General features: G+C 38.5%; 2 protein-coding genes and 1 pseudogene across 2 annotated transcripts in view; 1 reads left to right on the top strand and 2 right to left on the bottom strand.

Annotated features, from left to right (window-relative positions):
- Positions 1-3664, top strand: part of SREK1IP1 (SREK1 interacting protein 1) — a 30688-nt gene extending 27024 nt beyond the window's left edge. The window contains exon 5 of the mRNA XM_006081411.3: positions 1270-3664. Within this exon, the coding sequence (XP_006081473.1) occupies positions 1270-1459 (190 nt within the window). The 3' untranslated portion in view covers positions 1460-3664. The remainder of the gene's footprint in view (positions 1-1269) is intronic.
- A 4058-nt stretch (positions 3665-7722) lies between these two features.
- Positions 7723-23456, bottom strand: SHISAL2B (shisa like 2B). The gene is made up of 3 exons (XM_006081564.3): positions 23320-23456; positions 20210-20367; positions 7723-7879 (listed from the first exon to the last, which is right to left on the bottom strand). Exons 1-3 carry the CDS (start codon positions 23454-23456, stop codon positions 7743-7745), a joined length of 432 nt encoding a protein of 143 aa, XP_006081626.1. The 3' UTR covers positions 7723-7742.
- Positions 23457-26162: 2706 nt separating this feature from the next.
- LOC102436094 lies at positions 26163-27452 on the bottom strand (annotated as a pseudogene).
- Positions 27453-27882: the final 430 nt, after the last annotated feature.

The raw sequence follows: 27882 nt of genomic DNA on the forward strand, positions 1-27882 counted from the left end.
CAATTGCCCCGCCAATCACCCCGCAGATGGCGACCAGTGGCAGCAGTGGGGGTGGGGGTCGGGGCCGACACCCGGCTCCCAGGCACTGAGGGAGCCAGGCGGAGGCCCGATCACCTCACCAATTGCCCCACAGGCAGCAACCAGAGGCAGTGGCGGGGGTTCAGTGACTCAGGCAGAGGGGTGACGTGTGGGAGTGTGGGGGCCCAGGTGCTGCCCACAGCCCAGAGGTCAGCTGGGACCTGCCCTTCCACACTAAATGCTTGCGCTTCGATCGCTGGCCAGGCCTAGGGATCGCAGCTGCGCGCAAGTTTTGTGCACTGAGCCTCTAGTGTATATAATAAGGCTTGGTAAATGCAACTTTGCCTTATAAAATTTTGAAGGGTACAATAGGATGAAAAACTGAAAATCAGAAAAATAGTTTTCATCCTCACCAAATTTATAATTTTTATAACTGTATAAAACTGTAACTATGTAACTATATAAAACTATATATAACTACTAAAGGTCTGGTGCACAAATTCATGCACCAGTGGGGTCCCTTGGCCTGGCCTGCGAGATCGGGCCAAAACCGGCTCTCTGACATCCCCCAATGGGTCCCAGATTGCAAGAGGGCACAGGCCAGGCCAAGGGACTCCACTAGTGCACAATCGGGACCAGGGAGGGATGCAGGAGGTTGGCCAGCCAGGGAGTGACCATGGAGGGCTCCAGGGCATGTCCGGCCCAACTCGCTAAGTCCTGATCAGCCAGACCCAGGCAGCAAGCTAACCTACCAGTCAGAGCATCTGCCCCTTCGTGGTCAGAGCACATCAGAGCGACTAGTCTACCAGTCGACTGTTGCCCCCTGGTGATCTGTGCACATCATAGCGACTGGTCGACCAGTTGACTGTCTGCCCCCTGATGGTCAGGGCATGTCATAGCGAGCGGTTGAGCGACCTTAGCATATCATTAGCATATTACGCTTTGATTGGTTGAACAGCCAACCAGACGACCAGACACTTAGCATATTAGGCTTTTATTATAAAGGATATGAAACTTATATAACTAGAGTTGAGCAGAATAGAGATATTTGTTTTGTCAGTTTCAGTGACCAAGTAGTAAAACTTCTAAATTCAGCATTTTAAGAGAATCCAAATATATACAGCACATTTTGAGTTCTTTGTTTATACTCCCTCCTTGCTCCAAGAAGGATTTAAGGCAGATAAAATCCCATTTAAATTTACCTATCAGCTATGAATGCAGTTATCAGTCAGTATACATTATTGCCCATAGGTCTTATTCATCCAGTTCTGCTGAAGAGGACACCTCAAAACCAAAGAAACAAAAATATCAGAAGAAAGAAAAGAAAAAAGAAAAAAAGAATAAGTCAAAAAAGGGGAAACATCACAAAAAGGAAAAAAAGAAGAGAAAAAAGGAAAAGCATTCCTCCACCCCTACTATTTCTGAAATCTCCAAAAAATAACAGACTGTGGCTTTAAGCCACTAAATTTAAAATTTTGGTTTTGAAAATCATTTCACCTTCCTTGGAATTTGCTATATAATTATGCTTTGCAATAAATCACGGGCTTGTTCATATGGACATTTTTTTCACATATGAGACCATTATCCTCTGGCAATATATTTTTAATGTACTATGATTATAACATATGAATCAGTCTTATTACTTGATAGGTGTGCCCCAATATGGATATCTGTACATACAAACACATCATTTTTGGTATTCGTGTCTCTGTACGTTTGACTAGTATTTTTACTTCATAAGTTGATTGTACTATGGTCAACACAGGTAATCTACCTGGCAGTTAATGAGTATTGCCGAATCAAGTGTCTACCTTCCAGTGAGATAGGGGATAATGCTTTGCTCTTGACACTGATGAATTTAATAGCTTTTTATATCCTATGATAATGTATGAAGATAGTAATATTCTTCACTGTTGTTTTTTAATCTCTGTTTTTTTTGGATGTCATAGAAGATGAAGCTGATTTATTGGTCTTGACTAGAACTTTTTAAATGAATGGAAAAGGATAATGAAAATATTTATAACAAAGTTTCATTGTGTTATGACATGCAGCATTTCTAGTACCTGCCTCCTTATTTTTGTAACTATTAAAATATTTCTTCCTGTTTAAAAACACAAGCCTAGTTCAGCCTATTAGTCTCATAGAGATAATGTTGTGTTGGGCAGGATTTTTAGAATAGACTCCTGGGTTGTTTTACAAATGTGCCATATTGGCATGTCTCAGAGTGATACCTCAAGAACAGAACTCTTTATTTAGGAGATGACAATGAAATCTTCATTAGAGCTGATTTTTATTGTATTCCGTATGTAAATTTTATGAAACTTGTTTCTATGGGTAATGTGGAAAATTTTTATAAATGTGAACATATATATTTATTTGTCTGAAATAATTTGTAGTTTTGAAGCAGGTTTCACACCAAATTAATGCTTTCATAAATGACCAGTTTGGGGTGTTTCTTTTACTTCAGTCATAAACCTCAGGAGCAGTGATAAAAATTTAGGATTAAGAATTTTATTCTGTACTTTTTAAAATTTAAGAGCCAGGGAGTTGCATCATGAAAGTCTTTATATAACAATGGAAATTTTATATGGGTAAGCATTTTCAAACAATATTAGTAGATATAAGTGTTTCTTACATTTTAAATGTCACAGTGATCAGTGTTAGTTACTTTACTTAACATTCGGGTATCCCTTATGCCCAATAACTTAAATACTTTTATTGTAGCAGCATCAGGAGTCAATCCATTACCAATGCACAGCACCAAAGATTGCAGGTACCTCACTGCGGTGCAGTTTTAAGTTTTCAAATTGGTAACCTACAGACATGGCTACAGATGAACTCATAATGGAGAAATCAGGTAAGTACACATATCCTCACAGGCTGGACAGGTGTACTGATTCTTTCTTCACCCAGCACCCCCCACCTGGCATGACCTCAGTAAGCCTGGGGAGCCTCACAACCCCTGTTAACGTCTGCTTACCATGCTCAGCTTCTAGGGATGCTGCACCCACATCCCTGTCCTATCGCGTTACAGCCATGGAAGCTCTCACACTTACAGCTTTTCCATACCTAATTTAGTCATATGGCCATGAAAAGAAATTACCTTGTTTAAATTAGGTTTAGTCAGTTGTTTGGAGAGAAACACAGAGTTATTAGGTTTTTAAGGGCTTGTTTTGCCTTTGCTGAATTTTATGTATTTTTGAAATCTGTATTTTCTGAAAATATAGTTCTTTGGCTATCAAAATGACCAAATAAGTAAAAAAAAGTCTTATTTAAATTATTGGAAAGTGCCATATGCAAAAGAATGGTTTCATCCTATTGAGTGTGTAACGTGGTTAATATGATAATTTTAGTGAATAGAGTTAATTTAGTTATTCGTAAGTTTAATTCTGTTAATTGTAAAGATTATAATTTGGCTCATTAAATTTATTTCTGCATGGTGACATGATTAATAATGGTTCAGAGAGTTACATAAAATTCAGCTCTCATTAACTCTGTGGTATGCAAATTAAAAGATTTTAATGCTTGGTAATTATTTTCCCCCAGAAACAATCTTGGAATTATTCTTAGGTAAATTTTCTATCATATGAGAATAGTTTATGAAACACCTCCTCTGAATTAAATAAATTTGTTTTTACTAAAGTAATTTTCTTCTAAAGTGATACTATTATTATTGGTCTTCAATGCAAATCTCAGTGGTATATTTTAGGGGAAAAAATAATGAAATTTACTCTCTGGCAGTAATAGCAGGCAGAAAAGTCAATTTTGTAGTAACAATCCAAAAAGTCCTGGACTTTCTAACTACCTGTGTGACCTTCAGCAGAGTCATTTAGTTTCTCTGGGCCTTGGTGTTTTTCATCTATAAAATATTGTACCAAATTATCTCTAAGATCCCTTCCAGTCCTTAATGTATGAGTATTGATATTTTAGTAAAATTCAGGTGATATTGTTCATTTTAGAAATTATTACAGATGACCAGGTAGCAGTCTGCAATGATAAAGGTCAAATTTATTAATACTACTGTTAAGCACATTTAGCTTTTGCAAGCAGGTCATTGATATTTGGTTCACATCCTCACCATCCAATGTGCACCATTTTTGCTAGATGCAGACAGAATTTTTGTTTAGACCTGTATCAATAATCACATTATCTGAACACCTTGAGGCTACTGCTTCTGGGGTGATGGACCCACTCCCCACACAATTCCCTATTTTCTCCGGATCATCTGTTGACCCACTCCCCACACAATTCCCTATTTTCTCCGGATCATCAGAGGACTCCCCAGTGCTTCACACTTAATACTCACCTGCTTTTTGATCTTTGAGGCCAAAACATCAGTAAATGAGCAAAATGTATGTATCTATACTTACCACTCTCAAATTATAGAACCCTAGGTCACCTTCAGTTAAACTAGGTTGAAGAGTTATTAATAGTGTTCATAAAAATGTCATCGTGGCCTTTCTTCAACCAACATTTATTGCATCGCCTGGCACAGCAAACACTCTACTAAGCACTGGGAATACACAGATTAAAAAGACTAATTGGCTTCCCTGAAGACGTTCGTCATTCAGTTGGTAAGAGAAACACAGCACTTTAGTGCAGTAATTGACCGGAACGTGGGTTTAGAGAAACATAGGGGTACTTCACCAGCTCTGGAGAAGTTAGAAGAGGCTCCTTAGGGAAAGTAGTGCTTGAAGTGCATTTTGGTTGAGGATGAGGGTGGCAGTTATGGTAGTGCCTGACCAGTGGGCACTGTGAACAAAGACCACAGTGGAGGCTGGGGGGTATGTGTGTCAGAATTAACAAGCAATCTGTGAGGCCGAAGAAGTAAGATTTCAGACTCCCATCTAGGTTCTCGGGAACAAAAGGAGGAGGTCTTAGGTTCCATGTTTAGGGAGTTTCGACTCTAATGTGTAAGCAGTGAGGCACCATGACAGAATTTTAAGGAAAGAAATGACTTATTGGGGTTTGGTTTCATTTATTTCATAATTCCACCAGTTTTAAAAGATGAAATTGCTCTCATTAGAAGGCCACATAAAAATGATTAGAATCTTTACGTCCTATTATTTATACTCTTCTAGTCCCACTTTTCTAAGATCTGCTTATTACTGAAAATCATACAGCGACTTGTCTCCTAAACACACATAAAGTTGCAGTATTCTTTATCAGACCTGTCCCCAGAATTACATGCATATGTACATACTATGAAATGTGTTTTGTTTTTAATTTTATTTTAGATTATTTTTGACTGACAAATTCTGTTACTATGTTAGTATTTGTTATGTCCAAATAAATCATTTAAAATGTGCTTTTCAATGTACAGGCTGTGCTGTAATTTGATAAGCCTTCTTGCTTTTTTTAAAAAAAGTTATTGATGTGACATTGTTTCACAAAACCATACATGTTTCAAGTGTACAGCACAACAAAACGTCATCACACTGCAACAAATGGCCTTCACCCCAAGCAAAGTCTCTCTGTTCCCATTCTCCCCCTTTTTCCACCTCCAGATACCTCCAACCTTTCCCTCTGGCCATCACCACACTGTTGTCTGTAAGGCTTCTTGCTTTCAATATTTTGTCTCAATCTATGAAGCACAACTGCTTCCAAGTGACAGAGACAACCTGTTGGTTCACTGGATGAGCCCTGTGGCGCCCCCTCAGGTTACCTGGCTAGACAGGGAATTCTTCAGGAACTCCACCTGGTCCTAGTGCTGGGATTCAAGCCTCTTGGGCAGCCAGCATTCAAGAACTGGTTTCTTAGGCCTGCATAACGCTAATCCCACTTGTGAAGCTCAGGGTCTTCTGACCTCATTTGTCTTCTCCCAACTCCTCTAAAAATATGCAGTGTTGCCCTAACCTGTTTGGCTGAGTGGATAGAGCGTCAGCCTGTGGACTCAGGGGTCCCAGGTTCGATTCCGGTCAAGGGCATGTACCTTGGTTGCGGGCACATCCCCAGCGGGGAGTGTGCAGGAGGCAGCTGATGGATGTTTCTCTCTCATCGATATTTCTAACTCTCTATCCCTCTCCCTTCCTCTCTGTAAAAAATCAGTAAAATATATTTTAAAAAATATGCAGTGCCCGAGACTGGGATGTGTCTCCCAGAGCACACCCATGAGGCATCCAGCCACGCCCATACCATGCCTGTCCCACAGGTCAGGAGTTGGGACCATGAGCATTTTGCAGACCCTCAATCTTAAGTTTCCTACTTCTTATGTCATTTATGGCCTGTGTCCTTCCCCTTGAGCAGAAAAGTAGAACTGTACCAGTGCCTTAACTAAACCTACGTTTATTTTCACCAGAGGCAACATCTAATTAGTAATATAATTATTAACGTGTGCATTAAGATAGCTGACTTTCTGGAATTTTTTTAAATCAAGCTAGCTAAAAGATCAAGAAGTACCACAAATGCTATACATGTTTTCACAAAAAGAAATGAAAATTCTTGGCTTTTGTGACCACATGAAAATTTTTGTAATGTAGTGTTTTAACTTCCAAACTTCCCATGCACTCTAAGCAATCTTAATATCTAAACACTGACAAAATTGCACTTTTTTGAAATGTAAAATATAACAGGCAGTAGACGTTACATCTGGAACTATGATGTCAGTATAACCACATGTGGCTATTTAAATTTAAATTAATTAAAAAAATAAAAATGTATTCCGTTGCATTGGTCACATTTCAAGTGCTCAGTAGCCACAGTGTGGAGAACATGCACATAGAGAAAGGACATTCCCATCTTCTCAGAAACTTCCACTGCACAGCACTCGTTTAGACGATACCCCCAGTTCTTGGTAGAAATTTTGGACACCTAATGATCAAAAGTTCTATCCCTGAGAGCAATAAAGCATTTTTTTTTCCTATCAGAACACAGAAGCTATATTCACCACTTTTGAAGAAGACTAGTCTTCCAACTGCAGACTTTATGCAACACAGAGATGTATGTGTTCGGCAGAGCCAGCTTAAAATGATTCCTTTTTCCTTTTGAATTCTATTATAAAACCTAGTCTGTGTTCTTGTAATAGAAATATCACTTAAGGGAAAAAAAATCTTTTAAGACAATTATAATTTGCAGAAACTGTAGTTTATTTGTAGCTGTCTCAGTGGCATTAGGTAGATCCAGGAACTTTCTCAGTGAGGACTTTTGTCATGGTTATCCTTCAGTATGCAGAAAACATGTATTATGCAGATTATACATTGTAATATATTTTGGTTTTGAATGTTAGCTTTTATAAAGGCAATAAATATATTGTGAGTGTGCCAGCAAATCCTCTAAAAAAAGGCATGGGTTGACTTTTAAGAGACTTAAGAGCATTCCACCTCTAGTTTATAAGACCATTCTCCCAAAATCTACCTATCTGTACCATTGCTTTTAAAAAATAACTGCCTCTAAGTACCAAAAAGTCGTGAAATTCTGGTAATATGTCTCATTGTTTCTCACTGAGATAGGCTTGCTTATCTGCTAATTGATAAATTATTTAACTTTGCCTAAAGTATTAGCATAATTTTGTATAATGTACATTTTAATTAGCAAGTAAAAGTAAACTTATGTACATGAAAATCTATTAAATCCTTAATGGGTGTTTAATAAAAGGATTGATAAAAATGCAGCTATGTTTTGCTTTGTGAGTGGTGAAGTTTTTAAAAGTATTATTACAAACTATTTAAAATGCACTTTATTTTTACTGTTCCATCTCTCCTGTGAGCTTTTATAACACAGGATTTTTAATAATACACGATGTTGATTTGTGTTGTATCCATTGTTTTTTCCTCAATTACATCATCAGCTTCATAGATTGTTTCATTTGTTGAATTTGATGCTGCGTTTGAATTGGGGGTTTTGATTTTCCTATTTGAGTTGCCTGCAAATACACAAAACAAAATGAAATAATTAATGGGAAATTATGTCATGAAACTTTGTAACAGTTTTGCTTAACAACATATTTTGTAGCAATATTGAAAATACGATGTCCTGAAAACACTATGTGGATACGTGAGAACTGAATCCCTTCAAAGTTGTTTTTGAGCGTTTTCTCCTGAAAGTCACATAAGGGAAATGTTCAGTAACAGAAGTCGGGTTTTATTTCCATGCTTACCTTTCTCCACGCTTCTTTGGAGATAACTACACATTTGAAGAGAAGGTAACGATTTCTGAATTGTTGAACAAAAGTGTGGCTGTCCCTATTCTTGAAGTGAACAAAACTATACTGAAGCCAGTCATCGTAATTTGCAGCACTTTAAGGCTTTGCCATCAGAGTCGATTTAGATGTAATTTTAAAAAAGAACACACTTGTGCCACAATCTCATTCACTCATGTAAATATGAGTCCAGAATGTACAAGGATAGAGAACTTTTTGGTGGCAAAATAATGTTCTACCTCTAAACATCCAGGCATAATGTTTCAACCATTTGATTTGTAACAGCTAATTTGTGGAAGGCACATTTTCTGACTTGGCAAGTAGCCCTCTGCCCAAATAAGCAAGTAAAGCTGTTTAAAGTAAACATAGGAGGGAAAGCTGGCATGAAAATTGGGTGAAATGATAAGTTCTTGATTGTTATTTGCAAAGTAGACTTTTAAAATATATTTGCTTCAAATTTAAATACAATTAAATACTTTAGTAGAATATATTCTAAATGAGGGCCCTTGAAATTATTTTCCTCCTATAATATCTGAAAAACAATGTTTGTGGTTTATTTTTCATTTGTTTAGTATTATTTTTACTCTCCTGTATCATAGCAGGTAAAGGTAAAAGATCAAAGTTTCATATTATCTGCGTAGCATTTGTATCTCATGTAAGCATGTCCTTTAAACATCTAAAATTTGAATATTTTATTGGAATTCCAGGAAATCTGAAAACTAATGTGTAATTCAAGTCCTTCATGTTTCCGAAGCTTTTCACTTAATTAAATTCATAACATTTTAATCAGGGTTGCAAGGTGATTTTGTCTACTTTGTCACCATTTTTGTTCTCTTTTTATGATGAATAAACTCAGGAAGTTATTTCCCAACTTAGTTTGAGGTTCTCTCTAAGTCTTCAACATTCTGACATCTCTAGTTTCCATTATACTTTTTTTCTGTCAACAACTCAAGGGGTTTATCTAACCTGTCTACAGCCCTCTGAGACCTAGAGGTTCACAAAGTACCTTTCAGTTACTATAGATTTTTCTCACCAAGGACTTGTGCGGTCCCCTTCCTCCAGGCCTGACTCATTGTTTCCTTGGCTACTGCCTGGATTCCTCTAACCAGTGTAGGGACAGAGATCTTTTCTTGGATTGGCCTCTTAAGGTAAGGCAGTTCCCCCAACAACCAATTTGCTCCACGAACAAGAAAAGATTTGTTATAAACATCATACTGACACTATTTGAAACAGGAGCTTTGATGAGCATGTTACCAACCCCAATGTTCTCTTCCTGCAGCTGACTGCATCCCTTTGGAAGAATTTTTTTAAAATATATTTTTATTGATTTCAGAGAGGAAAGGAGAAGGAGAGACAGAAACATCAATGATGAGAGAGGATCATTGATTGGCTGCCTCCTGCACTCCCCACACTGGGGATCGAGCCCCCAACCCAGGCATGTGCCCCGACCAGGAATAGAATTGCGACCTCCTGGTTCATACGTTGTATGTTAACCACTGAGCCACTCTGGCCAGGCCCCTTTAGGAGAATTTTAAAAGAGAAAGAAGGAACTGTCTCAACCACCTCAGCTTTTCCTAAGGTGGTTGAGACAGTTCCTTTTTTTGCTTTAAGAAACAAAAGCTAATTTTTTAACCAACAAAATAGGGGTAAAACCAGCTGCCTCTTTTAGGTCAAAAAATTACAATATGGATTCGATTTAAAGTAAGAAATCTGTAATTCCATTGAGCTTCCAAGGGATTTGTTACACATAAAGCAGTTTTTCTTATCTAATGCCTCTTTTTTTTTTTTTTTTTAACCTGAGTACAGATTGCAAAAAAAAGATCCATGTGCTTTCCTGGGTTGACATTAGTTGCTTTCTGCTGCTGGCTTCCCTTTTTTTTTTAATCTGGTCATCATATGTAAATCTCAATCTTCCTTTAATCCTATACTTCTCAGACTGGCATTTAAATTAAAATTTTAATCTTTACCAACATTTAAATTCATTTAACCAAATGAATAGAATTCATTTAAATCAAATTCATCAATCTACCTATCCTCATCACAGTCTAGGCCAATATATTTTTGCTGATAAGATTTAAATTTTGTATTCATTTTCAGAACCATTCCTCAGGGATCCACTTATCCTATAAACTCTTCTGTGAACACTGCTTACTAAAATTAAATTTATTGGGGTAACCATTGGTCAATACATTATATAAATTTTCAGGTATACAATTCTATAATACACCTTCTATGCATTGCATTGTGTGCTCACCACCCAAAGTCTAGTCCTTTCTGTCACCTTATATTTGACCATCTTTCCTCTGCCCACCTTCCCCTCTGGTAACACCATACTGTTGTCTGTGTCTATGAGTTTATTGCTTTCTGTTTTATATCCCACCTATGAGTGAAATCATATTGTTCTTATCCTTTTCAATGTGACTTATTTCACTTAGCATGATACTAGTACTTGAGAGTTCAGGATCCATCTATGTTGTCCCAAGTGGCAGTGCTTCATCCTTTCTATGGCTGAGTCGTATTCCATTTTATATATGTACCACAGCTTCATATCCATTATCCATCGAGGATTGGTTGATTAGGTTGTTTCCATGTGTTGCCTACCATGAATAATGCTGCAGTGAACATAGGGGTACATATCCTACACTGAGTGGCCAGATTATTATAACCGGCCAGATTATTATGACCACCCCATCAGTACTTCATTGACACTTCCAAAATTACTGAATATTGAAAACTTCCTAAGCAAATACTCTCAAGGTTTTATTATTATTACTTGCATAACTAATTCACTTCGTTGTACTGATGGGGTGGTCATAATAATCTGGCCACTCAGTGTATAGCTTTACAAATAAATATTTTCAAATTTTGAGGGTAGATATTCAGAAGAGGGGTTGCTGAGTCATATGGTAACTTTATTCTTCTTTTTTTTTTTTTTTTTTTGAGGAACCTCCATACTGTTTTCCATAATGGCTGTACCAATTTACATTGCCACCAGCCGTGTATAAGGTTCCTTTTTCTCTACAGCCTCTCCAACACTTATTTCTTGTCTTATTGATAATAGCCATTCTAATAAGTGTGAGTTAAAATATCTCGTGGTTTTGATTTGTGTTTCCCTTATAGTTAGTGAAGTTGAGCATTTTAAAATATATCTGTTGGTCATCTGTATGTCTTCATGGGAAGAGTGTCTTTCTGGTTCTCTGCCCATTTTTTAATTGGTTTGTTTTTGGTGGTGGTGTTGAGTTGTATGAGTTCTTTATATATTTTGGATATTAGACCTTTATTGGAGGTATCGTTTGCAAATATCTTCTCCCACTCAGTTGGTTGCCTTTATGTTTCGTTGATGATTTCTTTTGCTGTGTAGAAGCTTTTTACTTTGATGTAGTCCCATTCATTTATTTTTGCTTTTACTTTCCTTGCCTTTAGGAGCAAGTTCACATAAACCTCTCTGAGACCAAGGTCCATAAGTTTAGTACCTATGTTTTCCTGTATGTATTTTTTCCTTTTTCTATTAATCCTCACACAAGGATATTTTTTCCTTTGATTTTTAGAGAGAGTGGAAGGGAGGGACTGAGGGAGGGTTAGAGAGAGAGAAAGAAAGAGAAATATTGATGTGAGAGAGGCACATCAATTGGTTGCCTCTTGCACGCACCACAACCAGGGCTGGGGATCAAACTTGCAACCCAGGTATGTGCACTTGTTGGGGAATCGTACCATAACCCTCCAGTTTGCAGGCTGATGCTCTAACCACTGAGAACATGGCCAGGACTCTCCTATGTATTTTATTATTTATGTACAATTCTCTTGCCTGCCATTTAAAAAAAAAATGCTGGGACCTCTGCCAGTCTTCATCTCCTATCTCTCTGGCAGAATTGTAATTAAACTTTTCTGCCATTGTCTGCCTAGCTCCTAGCTTCTGTGTACCATTCGGCAGGCCTACAACAACTTCTAACTACTAATCAGCTGGCTCACTTTATTATTTAGTAGAAAATCTACATATCCCACTGATCCCACTGTACCTTCTAGTGGAAACAAGCAATCTTAGATTTTCACCTAAAAGGGTTTATTTGCAAGAAGACATTTTCCTCTCAAGTTTAATATGAGGCACAGGGCTGGATCTGAAGTAAATGGTGAAGAGCAAAACTATAGACCTCTCCCCTCTTACTGCCCTGCCTTCCCTTAAGGATATATAGGTTATCTCCGATGAGCCATAGTTAAAAACTCATTGTGAAAGTTTAAATCCTAAGCTTGCATTTTTGCTTTGTCCATTTGTCAATGAGTAAAGGCAATTCTATCCAGAAATGTTTTCCTACCCTATTTTTTCCACAATTGTTTTTTTTTTCTTTACATTTTGTGCATTGTTCATCTTTTCCATCCATTGATAGCTAACATAACTAACAAAGGAATTTAACTGATACTTTAAGTCCTTTCAATGAATTTTCACACTGAGAGACTGGCTTCTATTTTGCTTTATTGTTTCCAACATCAACCAGGATTGCTTAACACTGTGCCCTGAGAAGGACTCAGGGATGCTAAATGTAGCCATAGACTGCTGAGCAATTTGGTTTTCTGCATTCTAGGAACAAAAACAGCCATAGGAAATTCCAGACTCATTATTTTAAGTAGAAAATTCTCTTTAGGAGACACAAGTGGCCTCTTCTGTCATTAAGTTCAAATTAGTCCATCCTCTACTAAGATCTCAGTGAATTCTTAAAGCCCTTCTAAATAGAATAGTATTACGAAATAATCTGGCAGCCTAATTAATGAGTTCTAAACAGTGCTTTGTTGGAGTGGTGTTAAACCTACTAAGAAAAATAGCTCCCCAAATTATCTGTAAATTGAGAAAAAAAATACCACTTGATTTTTAAAATCTTGACTTTATGATTTATAAATTTATTTGGAAATCTGACCCTTACAAGAGTAGCCAGGAAATTTTGAAAAAGAAGCATAATGGAGAGAAGAGAAAGTCTTGCCTAATCAAATATTAAACTATAGAGCTATAATAATTTTAAAAGTATATTACTGGCTTAAGAATAAACAGACTGATAAATTTGACAGAACAAAAAATCTAAAAACAAATCCCTGTATATATAAAAATTTAGTTTATGACAAAGATGATATTTTAAATTGGCAAAAGAAATAAGGTTTTTTCAATACATTGGCTCATTATTTGCAAAATAAAAATGAAGGCAGATCCCTACCTCACACTTTACACCAAAGTTAAAAATTCCTGGCTTATTGAAGATTTAAATGTTAAAAACAAATGAATAAATGTATTATGTGAAACTAAAGGGAGAAATCACAAAAGGTGAAACAAATTAAAAAATTGTCACAAAATTAAAAAGGAAATAACTATAAAAATATTTGCAATATATATGAAAAAGAGTTTAGTTATTGTAAGGAAAGTTCTTATAAAACAATGAAAAAAGAATACTGCCATGGAAAAATGTGTATTAGATATGAGCAACAACTTGACACAAAAAAATAATGACAAATAAACATTAGAATATCCACTCTCCTAATTAGATAAAATCAAAATACTACATTATTTCTCTCAATGAAATTAGTAGAACATATGTCTTTTGAAATAATACCCATGAAATAGTATTTTTCTGGTGGGCCATTAGCAGCTTGTATCCAAAGCCTTTAATATGTGCCCATCCTTTTGCTCAACAACTTCACTCCCAGGGATCTGTGCTAAGAAAACGCTTAAATGTTCATTGTATGTATGTAATAGGGGGGAAAAAATGGAAGCTAGTTCAAAGTCAGTAATTTAATAAAATATGGTATACCCAGACTTCGGTTTCTAAACACTATTCACAACTAAAATGCACCAGGTTTCTTGGAGAAATGTCAGGTTCCTGGGATGGAACAGGGAAAGTACAGGACACCCTGGAACATCTTGTGATGGAAGGCAAAAAAGCGCTTTAAAAATAATGAACACTTTTCAAAAAGGACACCAGACCATGTATAAAGTGACTCCCATGGGTCAAATCTGAAACAATTCAAGGATCAAAATAAATAACAGTAGTAGTAGGATATTTTATGATAAGGACTCTGAGTTCATACTGATCTTAATAAATGAACAGGTAAATAAATAGGGAAGAATGGAAAGTAGAATTCCTGTAATTAAATAACAACTAATAGATGTAGAAGGAATGATGAAGTTAGAAAATTACCATTTTACACCCATCATAATAATAATCCTGAAATTATTCTGAAATTCTGAATGAAAAAAATTACAATTAATAGCAATTAGTGGGTGGGTTGTCAGTTTGAGGAGGAACAGGATATTTTCATAATTTCAAAGTACCTGCCAACCAACTACTTAGTAATGACAAAGGCAAAACTAGTGACTTTACAATGGATTAATCTAGCAAATACAGCCTTAACCAAAGAATCCAAGTTAACATCACCAGTAATGGAACAAACCAATATAGTATGTGCTTCCTGTTATGGTGCCCTGAGCATATAACATCTATGGTATTCTTGTCAAAAATGTATAATCTCTCTCCAATCATGAGAAAACATCAGACAAATTAAAATTGAGGAACACGGTACAAAATAATTGGCTTTTACTTTTCAAAAATGTCATGGTCATGAAAGACAAAGAAAGACTGAAGATTGAAGGAGACTAAAGAAATATGACAACTAATTACAAGATGTAATTCTGAGGCAAAAAATAGCTATTAAGGATATTGGCAAATTTTGAATATGAACTACAGATTTGATAATTATTCCTGTATCAATGTTACATTTCCTGGCTTTGATAAATTTACTGTAATTATGTAAAAACCATTCTTGTTCTTAGGAAATGCACACTGAAATATTTATGGTTAAAAGATAGGATATCTGAAAATTATTTTCAAATTGTTCAGAAACTATATATCAAGAGAAAGTCAAGAATGAAAACAATGAGGCAAAATATTAAGTTAGTAAATCTGAGAAAAGGTATATAACTACTCTATAATTTTTTGGTAACTTTTCTGGAATGTGAAATTATATCAAAATAAAAAAAATAGCCTGGCTGGTATGGCTCAATGATTGAGCATCAACCCAAAAACCAAGAGTTCACTGGTTCGATTCCTGGTCAGGACACATGCCTGGGTTATGGGCTTGATCCCCAGTAGGGGGCATGCAGGAGGCAGCTGATCAATGATTCTCTCTCACCATTGATGTTTTATCTCTTTCTCCCTTTCCCTTCCTCTCTGAAATCAATAGAAAAAATAAATAAATAAATACTCATAGTACTCCATCATGGTAATAAAATGTAACCATTAAAAATTATGCCAAAGGTATTTATTTATTGGCAAACAAAGATATTGATATTATTCAGTGAAAAAAATAAAGCACGTTATTATAAGACTCACCCCCTCCCCATTTTGTTATATATGTCTATAGATGCAAAGAAAAAAAATCCATGGATATTCACTATGGTTTAATATCTATTATTTTTATATGGTGGGATCATGAATGTCATTTATTTGTTTGTTTCTCTATATTTTCTAATTTTCCTACAATTAAAGAGAAGTGAGTTGTTGTTTTTGTTTTTAACTCAGGAGTAAGGGTGTCCTCCAAAATGAAGAAATATATCAGATCATTCTGAGCCAGTCTAAGTCCTATTTTGCTCACAGGCAGAATAAATGATTATATGATCTTCAATTTGCTTTCTTTCTCAGTACTCCAGATGTAATTTACGTTTTTCTCCTAGACAACTGTGTCTTACTGCTGATTTGTTTATCCTTTTCATTTACATCACCTGCCTTGACAAAAGAAATCACCAGATACAGGCTTGGACTTGTCTATTATTCCCATACAGCTATATTATTTATGTGTACCAAGCACCCCTGCTAATATCTGCCTTCTAATTTTCATCAAAAACTCTGTTTCTCAGGACGCTTCTCCTCTATTCTCCACCCCGCTCCACAGCTGCAGGGTGTCGATGGGCACTCAAAATCACAGGGTGAATATGCTGTCCGTCCTGGAGCATCAATTTCACTCATATCTGAAAATAAGATATTATTAGAGTAAAGCCAGCCATTACATTATGTAGTCAAATAGAAAATTCCCATAACTTAAAAACTAAAGTGGGTAACTTCAAACAATTGAAAGCTCATAAGGCTTAAGGCAGGCCTTTCCACTCTAGCTCTTGCTTTTCTGGAAGCATAAGTTCCTCTCTTATTGACCTTCAAGGATTCACCAATGGAAAAGTTTGAGAAGCAGGGATCTAAGACTCTCGCCCCTTTCGTTGCTCCTCTACTAGCTACTAATTCTTTCATATGTTTTCAAATGAGCCTTCACCCTCAGGAGTGTCTACTCAGAAAAATGCCCTTCACACAGCCATCTTCTGCTCAGAACTGTACATCTTATACAGTATGATTTACAATTCTTTTAAATGTTGGCATTTGAAACATTTGAAACATGCATAACTCAAAATACAAAAGTTAAAAAGGAAGAAATGGTTATGGCCACAATTTAAAGGCCAATCAATTCTCTACACAAAGTGAGCCCTGGAGGTAGCCCAATTAAACGCTATGGTCACTACCAGAGACCAGCTTCTTTCAGGATCAATTCAAAATGTATAAAGCCTTAAACTATATACATTGAAAAAAATGAAACCCAATAGAATAAAGATACAGAAAGGAAAAATCTTGGCAAAATTATTTAAGATTAAACTATTTTAAACTTGCTGTCATTTAGAGAGACAAAAAAATAAATAAATCCAGTGCCCTAAGTCAGTTTTAGTGTGTACACAAAAGTACATTTCCCTTAAGGCCATGCAAATTGCTTGTAATGAAAACAGTTTCAATTATAAAAATTAATTTAAAATAATGGGAGTGAGTAACCAAAGAACATATATGCATAAATGCATAACCTATGAACACAGACAATAATGTGAGGAAGGCCTGGGGTGCGGTGGGGGCTGGGTAGTGGGGGTCTAAAGGGATGGGATGGGGGACATCTGTAGCACTCTCAACAAATAATACATGAATGAATGATGATGAGTGAATAAATAAATGGAGGCTAAATAAATGGAGGCTGGAGATCCAAGATGGCGATGAATCAGGTGGAAGTTACACTCACCTCCCAGGACCAAACTGGAATTACAACTAAAGTATAGAAAGATCATCCTGAATAACCAAGTGAAGACTAGCTGGAGAGAAACCTATAACCAAGGACTTGCACAGGAGGCCTCATCAAGGCTAGTAGGAAGTGTGGAGGCACAAGAAGGCTGGCCAGGCTGAAGTTCTGGAGGAATAGCTCAGCTGTGGGTTTTTCCCCCTGAGAAGCCTGGGGTCTAGACCCCAAGGCGGTTTCCCCAGCCCAAAGCACCAAAACTAGGAAAGGTGACTACATAAAATCTGACTGTGAAAAGCAGAGGGATTTCTGTCTGCCTCTTAAAGGGCCAATACACAACATTTTGTTTGCAGCCATTCACACTGGGCTTCAGGACTAGAGCTACATGAAGAGAGTCTGGGGTTGGTGGCTCTGGGGTGAGAGCTGAGAGATCAGTGACCAGTATCCCTGTGCTGAGTCATTCCCCGATCCTGCAGAAGCCATCTTCCTTAGGCAGAGCATTCCCCTCTATGCAGCATCAGCCTCAGGGGGAAGCAACAGTCCCACCCATTGGGAATCCAAGTTGTCCCACCTTGTGGAGCTTAAGTCCTGCTGAGGAGTACAGCCAAAGGATCTTTACGTGATGGAACCTAAGAGACAGCCTGCAGGCAGAGGCAGATCTCTGGGTGCTTTGAAACATTTGCTGACCTTCCCCTGGGCTCTGGTGCTAGTAAAAGCAGGCCTTGGTGCACAGCTTGTTCCTTTCCACATGCACCAGGCCCAGTAGAAGGAGCCACAAGCTGTGGATCCAAACAGGTTCCCAGGGTCAGTCACAAACAGTGTCTGACATTGGTCTGCACCAGAGTCTCTCCAAAGAGTCCCCAAACCAATACCCAGTGGTCAGCTCTGGAAAACAACAGAGCAGGATCCAATAAGCTTCACAAGAAGCATTTCCACAGGGAGTTCTCGGCAGGCACTAGACCTTGCTGAGGCAAATTTCACTTCATGTGATCAACTCCTGCACAGCAGCTTGCATGTTGTGTTGGGGGTTGAGTCTCACTGTCACCCATGCACAAATGGGCCAATAGCAATCACGACTCAATTACAACAGGAAAGCCCACATAACGCATTCAAGGGACATTCTTAAAGCCCTGAGCTCAGGTGATTAGGGTGACTACGCCACTGGGTCCCACAGGTCACCTATTATACAGGGCCACCCACAGGGCCACCCTACCAAAACTGAGAGCCATAGCAGATCTACCTAATACAAAGAAACAAACAAAAAGAGGCAGCCAAAATGAGGAGACAAAGAAACAGGCCCCAAATGCAGGAACAAGAGAATTCTCCAGATGAAGAACTAAATAAAGTGAATATAAGCAATCTATCAGCTATAGAGTTCAGAGTAATGATTATACGGATGCTCAACAGCATTAAAAAGGACCAATCCTGCCTGGCCAGCGTGGGCAGTAGACAGCAGGGGAGCAAGGATAGGAAAGGGAGCTACTTGTTTTAAAGTTTGCAGTTTTTACAAGCTCCCTATGTGATTCTCATGCGTAGTAAAACTTAAGAACTGGTACCTTACATTATCTAAGCAGTTGAGACAAAAATTGATTATGTGATCTGGTTATTTCATAATCACTAACCCGCTGCTTCATTTTGCCTGTGGAGAAACAAGGGTTTAACCCATAAAAACCTGTCAAGTCTGCCATGCAATCTCCAAACTTCAGAAATTGCTTCAGAAAGAGGACTGCAGAGAGATACCCCTGGGAGAGCTCCCCACAGAGAAGGCAAGGAGAGCTTATGCAATCACGCAGCAGCAGTGGACTGAAAGGTCACAGAGCATGTGCTCCATACATATAAGCTTCAGGATTCAGCTAAAATAGAGCATATGAGCAGAGAATTTTCTAATTTTTTAAGACAACTCTCTAAATTTTCTTTTTAAATGGTAGTCAGCATGTGTGTCATGTTTTAAATATATATACGTATATTCTAAATTTTTATTAAAATACATTCTAAATATATGTCAAAATACAATTTATGATTACTACTATTTTTTTAACCCTCACCCAAGGATATGTTTTTATTGATTTAAAGAGAGAGGAAGGGAGAGGGAGAAGGAGAAACATCGATATGAGAGAGACACATCAATTGGTTGCCTCCTGTATGCACCCCAAGCAGGATCGAACCCGCAACCTGGGTATATGCCCTCATTGGGAATTGAACCTGCGATCCTTCGGTGCACAGGACAATGCTCTAACCTACTGAGCAACTCTGGACCATAATTACTACTTTTTAAATATACTTACAAAAATTTATATTCACAAAATATTAATAATTCTGAGTTTCTTAATGATAACAATTAGCATTTGTGTAGCACGTCATAACTGAAATAACAATGAAACCCAGTTCCATGAACGACACATAAAAATGTCTTCCTACTTTATAGTCACACTAAACACATCACTATATGTAACTAGTTCATAATCTACTCAAAAACAGGACTATCTTCTGTCTATTTTTCTGTTTCTTTTACATGCCTCTTTTACACACCTTCTCCGAAGTCTGTACACCATAGGCGCACAAGGTAAATGCTTAGCTGGCCATTGACTAACCAATCTAGAGTAATGCAACACTGAGAATTCATTATCAGATAGTCGTTTCTCTCTTTATGTGACTTCTGTGGCTCCATCAAAAACAAAATTTAAAAATTCCAAGAAGATAAGACTTTGTAACTGAGTCATACATATCTTAAAGTGGATTTATTGGATCAATGTATTATTTTTCACAAGAACATCTACATCCTGCTGCTATTTTCCCTCAGGACAATTTCTCTAAGGTATTTCATCATTAAGGCCTAATTTAGCATGTATTTATACAAAGAAACATAATGAATTGAATTTTTAAAAAGCACTCATTAACAGTATGATTTCTTACCCAGGTACAGGTTATTCTTTTCAACAGAGTACAGGTAATTGGCTACAAATAATGGGTACTGATTACCTTCTTGAGTGGAAGAAACCTCTAGGTGTTGAAGTTTAAGGCCAGTGTCTAACCTTTGAGGCTTTGTATGCAGAAATAGATAGCAAAGGACACAGACGCTGATGACAAAGGCAAGTAAAACAAGGGCAGCAATTCCCAATCCAATCAGGGCACCGATGCTGAGGAAAACAGAGAAAACATTGTGAGTGTCACACAGACCAGTTTGCACAGGAACTAAAGAGGAGGTTTAAATACTGTTAGTTCTTGCTTCAGTTACTCATAATCAAATTATATTTTAGGATAAATAATAGTAGTATATGATTGCAATCTACAGCTCTCCTTTCTCTACCATGAAATTCTTACCATATTTTCTCTATACATGTATCTTATCTAATAAAAGAGAAACATGCAAATTGACCGTACCTCTGCTACACACACAAGCCATGCCCATAAGCCACGCCCACCAGCCAATCAGGAGCGAGTATGCAAATAAACCCAACCAAGATGGCGGTGGCCACAGAGCTGGAGCAAACAGGAGGCTTGGGTAGCCCCTGGCAATGGAGGAAGCCAAGCTTCCCACCTGCCCTGGCCGGCTGTGGACTCCGCTCAAGGCTACAAAGTTTCAATTATAGAAGATAAATAAATCCAGCCACTGTGGCCTCTGCTCAAGGAGGGTCTGGGAGCCTGGGTTTCTCGGGGCCATGGCCATCCTGCTTCCAGCCACTGTGGCCTCTGCTCAAGGAGGGTCTGGGAGCCTGGGTTTCTCAGGGCCATGGCCAGCCTGCAAACAGCCCTCAGCCCCTCACCCAGGCTGGCCAGGCACCCCAGCGGGACCTCCACCCTGAAGGGTGTGTGGCCAGCCTGCAAACAGCCCTCAGCCCCTCATCCAGGCTGGCCATGCCCCCCCAGCGAGGACCCTCACTCCATTGGGGCATGGCTGGCCTGCAAACCACCACAGGCCCCTCACCCAGGCTGCCCCACACCCCAAGGGAACCCCCACCCTGATCCGGGACACCCTTCAGGGCAAACCAGCCTGCCCCCACTCGTGCACCAGGCCTCTATACTAATAAAAGGGTAATATGCTAATTAGACTGGGAGACCTTCTAGGAGACCTTCCAGATGTTCTTCTGGACAAAGCCATGGTAGCGGGGCCGAGGTAGAGGCGGTTAAAGGCCAAGAGGGGAAGGCAGTTGTGGATGATCAGGCTGGTTGGGGGTGGGGCTATTGGGGGTAAGCAGAACAGCAGGGGGGCCAGTTGGGGCAAGCAGGCCATCAGTGGGGGTCAGTTGGAGGTGATCAGGCCAGTGGGGAGGGAAGATGGGGGTGATCAGGCCAGCAGGAGGGCAATTCGGGGGTGATCAGCCTGGCGGGGGGGCATTTGGGGGCAAGCAGGCCGGCGGTGGGGGGCAGTTGGGGCCGAGCAGGCCAGCAGGAAGAGTGGTTAGGGGCAATCAGGCAGGTAGGCAGGCAGGTGAGCGGTTAGGATCCAGCAGTCCCGGATTGCGAGAGGGATGTCCGACTGCCAGTTTAGGCCCGATCCCTGTAAACCGGCCGTAGGACATCCTTCGAGGGGTCCCAGATTGGAGAGGGTTGAGGAACACCCCCTCCCCCATGCACGAATTTCATGCACCGGGCCACTAGTCTGTTAATATTAGTATAGAATATCATGTGAATTCATATTATAGGTAAAAGGTTACATGATTCCCTAGAGATAGTTCAGAAACATCTCAATCATGACTCTGTTATTAATATATTCCAGAAGCAAAGATCAGGCTTACCAATAAAAGATGACTATAAAAACATTTGCCCCCCCCCCCACCCCGACCGGTTTGGCTCAGTGGATGGAGCGTTGGCCTGCGGACTGAAGGGTCTCAGGTTCGATTCCGGTCAAGGGCATGTACCTGGGTTGCGGGCCCATCCCCAGTACGGGGTGTGCAGGAGGCAGCTGATCTATGTCTCTCTCTCATTGATGTTTCTGGCTCTCTATCCCTCTCCCTTCCTCTCTGTAAAAAAATCAAATTATATATATATATATATATATATATATAATCTCAAACAAACAAACAAACAAAAACAAACATTTGCCTCCACATAAGTACTGAAACAAATGTTTACCAGAAATGCAGAACTTTTCTTTTGGAGGTATGTGTGGGAGATATTGTTTACTATTATACAAAACCACAACTATCACAAAAGAGGAGAAGAAGGTTTAAATAAAGGAAAGCAATAGTTATGAAATTTACATAAAGTTCCTGTTCAGTATGAGTTTTTCCTTTCTAAAAGAGCATAATACCAATGGCTTCTAGCATTAAGGAAGAAACCCTTGCACTTTCCTGTAAAAATAAAGTGTATATCTGGTAATATTTGCTCTACACTAAATCTGTAATAATTCCTTCTGATACAATTATCTATACGACTAATCAGATGAGAACTAACATAGTTTGCATAAACCTGTGAACTTAATGCTTTTAAATGGGAGATGGAGCTTGAAGAAAAAGGACTGAAAGACTAATGCAAATATATGTACCTTCATGAACCATATGTATGTGTGGGTGTGTAAATACATAATTAGGTTTTAAACTGCTCAAGGGCAGATACTTCTGTTGACTTTCCTATGGTGTTTTGCACAATTATTAAAAGTGTTTACATAATCCTTAGCTTGTAATAAATGTTCCATAAGTGGAAGTAAATAATAATTTACTGGTAATGGGTCTACTTGTAGTAATTAAAAATTCATCATTATTGAAAAGTAATAAACTTTTCCTTCATTGTCTTCCTGGCTTGCCTGTAGGCTTCTGCTATTTCCCAGATATTAGGGCCTTGACAAGTTTGACATGTACCAAAAGGGAGGGAAGGGAGAATCTGAGTAGCGATGCTAGGTATGCCACTGCCTTGGGAGTAAGGAGAACAGAATTAAAAGTAAGGGGCTAAGCTCATCTAATTTAACCTTGTTTTTAGGAGATAAATCACCCCTGTAAGTTAGAGGTTGCCTCCTGAGCCACAGGCATGGAAATTCTTATGCTTGATATATTCATGTCAGCCCACTTCCCCTAGCCTTGCACACAAGTGAAGAGTGAGTAATTCTGTGACAAGAATTATAGTTATATAGTTACATTGGAGTTTGCACTCACTTGGTGCACTCCAAGGGGTAGACTCCTGGCTTTGGCAACTCCTCTTTCCTGCTTGTTTGCCCCAAAGATGACTTTTGTAGATTATACAGGTCAAGGAGGGTGAGGACTCTACACAGGTACATGGGAACATAACCCATTTCATTAATATTATCTGTTGCTCAAGGCAGCTGGGAGGCCAGACATCTGGCAAGATTCCTGAAGTGAGAGCCTGGTTATTAAAAAAATAAAATCTCATTTAAAAAACCCCACATAATTTAGTCAATTTTAAAGTAAAATTGTCAACTTAGTTGAATTCAACATTCATATAGTGGGCTTTTAATGTACACAATTTAAAAAACCAGTCCACATGAAGAAAAACAAAAACAGAGTATGCTGTTTCTGCTTTCTGTTTTGTTTTTTAAAATTTTTTTTTATTGATTTCAGAGAGGAAGGAAGAGGGAGAGATAGAAACATCAATGATGAGAGAGAATCATTGATTGACTGCCTCCTGCATGCCCCACATTGGGGATCAAGCCCACAACCCTGGCATATGCCCTGACTAGGAATTGAACCGTGACCTCCTGGTTCATAGGTCAGTGCTCAACTACTGAGCCAGGCCGGCTGGGCTCTATTTTCTGTTTTTTGTTTGTTTTTTAAAAAATATATTTTATTGATTTTTTACAGAGAGGAAGGAAGAGTGATAGAGAGTTAGAAACATTGATGAGAGGGAAACATTGATCAGCTGCCTCCTGCACACTCCCTACTGGGGATGTGCCCATAACCAAGGTACATGCTCTTGACCGGAATTGAACCTGGGAACTTTGAGTCCGCAGGCCGTCGCTCTAGCCACTGAACCAAACCTGTTAGGTCTCTATTTTTTGTTTTAAAAAGAGGTCTTCCCAATCTTGACACACTATTTCAATGTCACAGTTCTACTTTACAGAAATATTGCTCTATGCATGCTAACCTAGATGGAGCTCTGGGAATCTCCTAAGATATTCATTTCAACACATACTTATTGAACTCATGCATAGCCCTATGCAACAGGCATTATTTTCCTAGGTCCTGAAGAAGACTACCAAAGAGGTTAGGGATCTATAAGAGGAGAAAAGATGGAAGTGGGCTAGACACAGAAAAGGGAGACTTATTCTTCCTTACAGCACCATCTGGCAGTCCCTGAGAGAAGGTCTGCAGCTGTCATCATGTTAATGAGCAATTCTCCTACTCAGCAACTTTACTTACCTGGTAGTAGCTATACCTGTGCCTTTCTCCAGTAGCTGCAGAATCTCAGAACAAATGGTAGTGACTTCTGGAATATTTTTCACAATTGAACTATGTTAAATTAGGGGTTGAGCTCTCCAGTGTGTCCTCAGAGCTCAATAACTAACAAGACCCCCCAGGTTTAACATTGCCAACTGAGGCCATCAGCTGGAAACATTTTTATAATTCCCAGGAACTGAGGTGCACTGTCCACTTTGTCAGTGCTGAACGAAGACGCCAGCAAACTGTTCAATCCTTTTGTGCCCTCATAAACCTAGGACAGGTTTCAACCTCTGCTGCTTGTCACTTTGCAGTGAGCTAGGCACTTTGCAGGCACTTTGGGGATTTAAGTCTAACAACTGAGTTTGCCTTATGACTTGCCAACCTCTATTGCTACCATTATTAACATCTCCAAAGTCTCAGAGCTGGGTTATTACATTATTTTCCAAAAGGCCAAATAATATGCCAGTGCCATATACAATGCTTCTCCAAATAATAAGGATAAGCTTTCATTATATTTTTGAGATTTTGCCCCACTCTGACACATCACAATTTTGTTAGTTGAACTCATTGGTAAGTGGGCACTCCTTTGCATATTTTTTGAAGCTTGCAACACATTAAAAAATTATTTTACTGCTTCAGGAAATAACACTTAAAGTCATTTGTTGTAGATTTGGCATGCCTGCCAAATTCTGGATCATCCTAGGAGATTGAGAGAAATAATACAGGATGGGGCAAAAGTAGGTTTACAGTTGTTTGTATGGAAAATAATACAATTAATAAATAATAATACAAGAATATTCAAAACTGTAAACATATCTTTAATGAAATAAAATTGTACTTTTATGTTCAAAATGCTTATCTTTAAACTTAACTGAAATTTAAAATTATCTTTTTGCCAATAAAGTTAACATCCAAAACTGTTAAATTCAATATTAAGAGTTTATAACAAAAATTGAGATAATGTGGTCTTAGCTGATGTTTGAATAGTACTACATACACTATGCATCAGCATATATTATTTTTATCAGTTCATATTCTCCCAAGACCTTGAAATACAAAAGTAGCCATTGCATTTTTTCCTATGTTCCAGTACAAGATTTCAGTTTTTAGAATTCATAAACTCAAAATTATTTACACAGATTTAGGGTTTTTTTCTTGTTCATGTCTGAAGAGCTTCTTTTTCTAAGAAAATTTACATTTTATAATCTTTCCCTTGAAATGGAATTTCCTGAGTTATATATGCATCTTATACATTCTTTAAAGTTATTTTAAAATGTCATAAATCAGTCATATACATATAACCATAGCACACATCCTTGGTATTCACGTCCTTTTTTTTTTTTCTTAATCCTCACCTGAGGATTTGTTTTCATTGATTTTAGAGAAAAGGAGAGAGAGAGATAAGAGAGAAACATTGATGGGTTGCCTCCCATATACTCCCCTACCAGGGATCGCATCCGCAACCTCCTGGTTTACAAGATGATGCTCCAACCAACTGAACCCCCTGGCCAAAGCCACATACTTCTTAAAGCAAGATTCCAATTTATTTGTGCTTTGTATGTTTACATTACTTTAGCGCCTATTGTTAATTTTCAGTAAAACTCTATATAAAGATTTCTAAGATATTTAATAAATGAAGCAGAACAGTCATTATGAAAATATAAACTGCTATTATAGCTTTTTATCTTTTATGTTTATGTGTTTTCTGTGAACCTTGTAATTTCCTGTTCTTTATAGAAGTTGACAAATTTTTATCTTTGTAATCTCAACACTGCTGCTTTCCCAGTTTGTCATAATGGCGTGTCACAGGTTTTCTGAACACACAATATTTACTGTGTGATAGCAGCTATAGCAGTGGAATCTGATAATGCTGGTGATAGTCATCTTTTCCAGTTATTTCAAATGCAGGATGACCTTATTAGTTGCTGCCAAGAAATTTCCAGATTCTGCAGCTCTTCTTTACTCCTTCCAACTGAATACGATTTGACTTCACCGTTTTCTTTTACATGTAGATGAAGGTTGGAAAGTGGCATTCGTAATGTAGCAATTTTGTCTATAGAAAGTGCAAGCTTTAACTGCCAATCAAAATCCTGTAGCTGTGTAGAGGAAATACCAACTATTTCCCCTGACAGGGCCTGCTTAATTTTATCTTTCATGCTTTTCAAGCATTTCATGATCGCTTCTTGATGAAATGAATCCAACTTATTCAATTGCTGAGATTTTTTTATCAGATAAACTTTTATCAACTACAGCTTCTTTTTTTTTTTTGGCTAGACTGAGATTATTTACTAAAACTATTGAAATACATACATAAACTATGCTTAACTGGCTACCAAGATATACATGCAGTTCTACTTCTGTTTTGTAAAAGAAGTTAGTAAATGTGCAGCAGTAATGGTACACATTTTCTACAAAAGTTCCAAATGCTTAGACATGACCCGTGACATGACACAAAGTTGGATACTGTGACTCCCAGGTAGCCAATAGACATCGGACATGGAATGCAAACAAAATATTTCAGTGAATCCCTGTGAAAGGATACACAGGCCAACACTTAGCCCTAAAACTTAGCGGTTCTGCTGGTCAGGTGATACAAAAGCTAGAAGATAGTCATCTGAAGTCTCCCAGGCCTCTCACCCAACTACAGCTTTGAAAAACGCGACAATATAGAACATGCATCCGTGCTGTGGAATCCCAAACACTCTGATAATCCTGCTGGAGAGGATAAGTTGGGCCACAAATGCCATCAATTATTTTGTGAGGAAGCCGCAGGCCCAGAAGCTTCTGCAGTGACCACAAGGGTGTCCTCTCCTCCAGATCCATCCTTGGCTGTATCCCCCACCCCCATTCTCTCTCTCAGCAATCTCTCTCTCTCTCTCTCTCTCTCTCTCTCTCTCTCTCTCTCTCTCCCTCCCTCCCTCCCTCCCTCTCTCAGCAATTTAAGGTGGGTGGGAGTTCTTTCCTATAATCCTGACACCCCATTCATTCTCCAGGCCAAAGGAAGGAACCAAGTTCAAAGTATGCAACCTTTGGAGTGGAAGAGGAGGAAAGCGCTTCATAATTTAAAATATCCGCGTAGATACTAGTTGGAATGAGTAAAATTCCCATCACAGGAAAAAGAGGCAAGAAAGAGCCCACCTGAGAAAGCCTCTTCAGCAATGGCCACCCCGTTTAGAAAGAGGGTGTCCTGGGAAGGTTCTACAGAGTGTGAAATCATAGCACCTCAAACTGTACCTCTGTGGGTGTCCAGTTCGGTTCGGGATGTGTCAGACTTGCTCGCACGCCCGCACGTACACCCCTACCTTTTTGATAAAGAATACA

Source organism: Myotis lucifugus, unplaced genomic scaffold (assembly GCF_000147115.1).
Source record: "Myotis lucifugus unplaced genomic scaffold, Myoluc2.0 scaffold_0, whole genome shotgun sequence".
NCBI classification, from domain to species: domain Eukaryota; kingdom Metazoa; phylum Chordata; class Mammalia; order Chiroptera; family Vespertilionidae; genus Myotis; species Myotis lucifugus.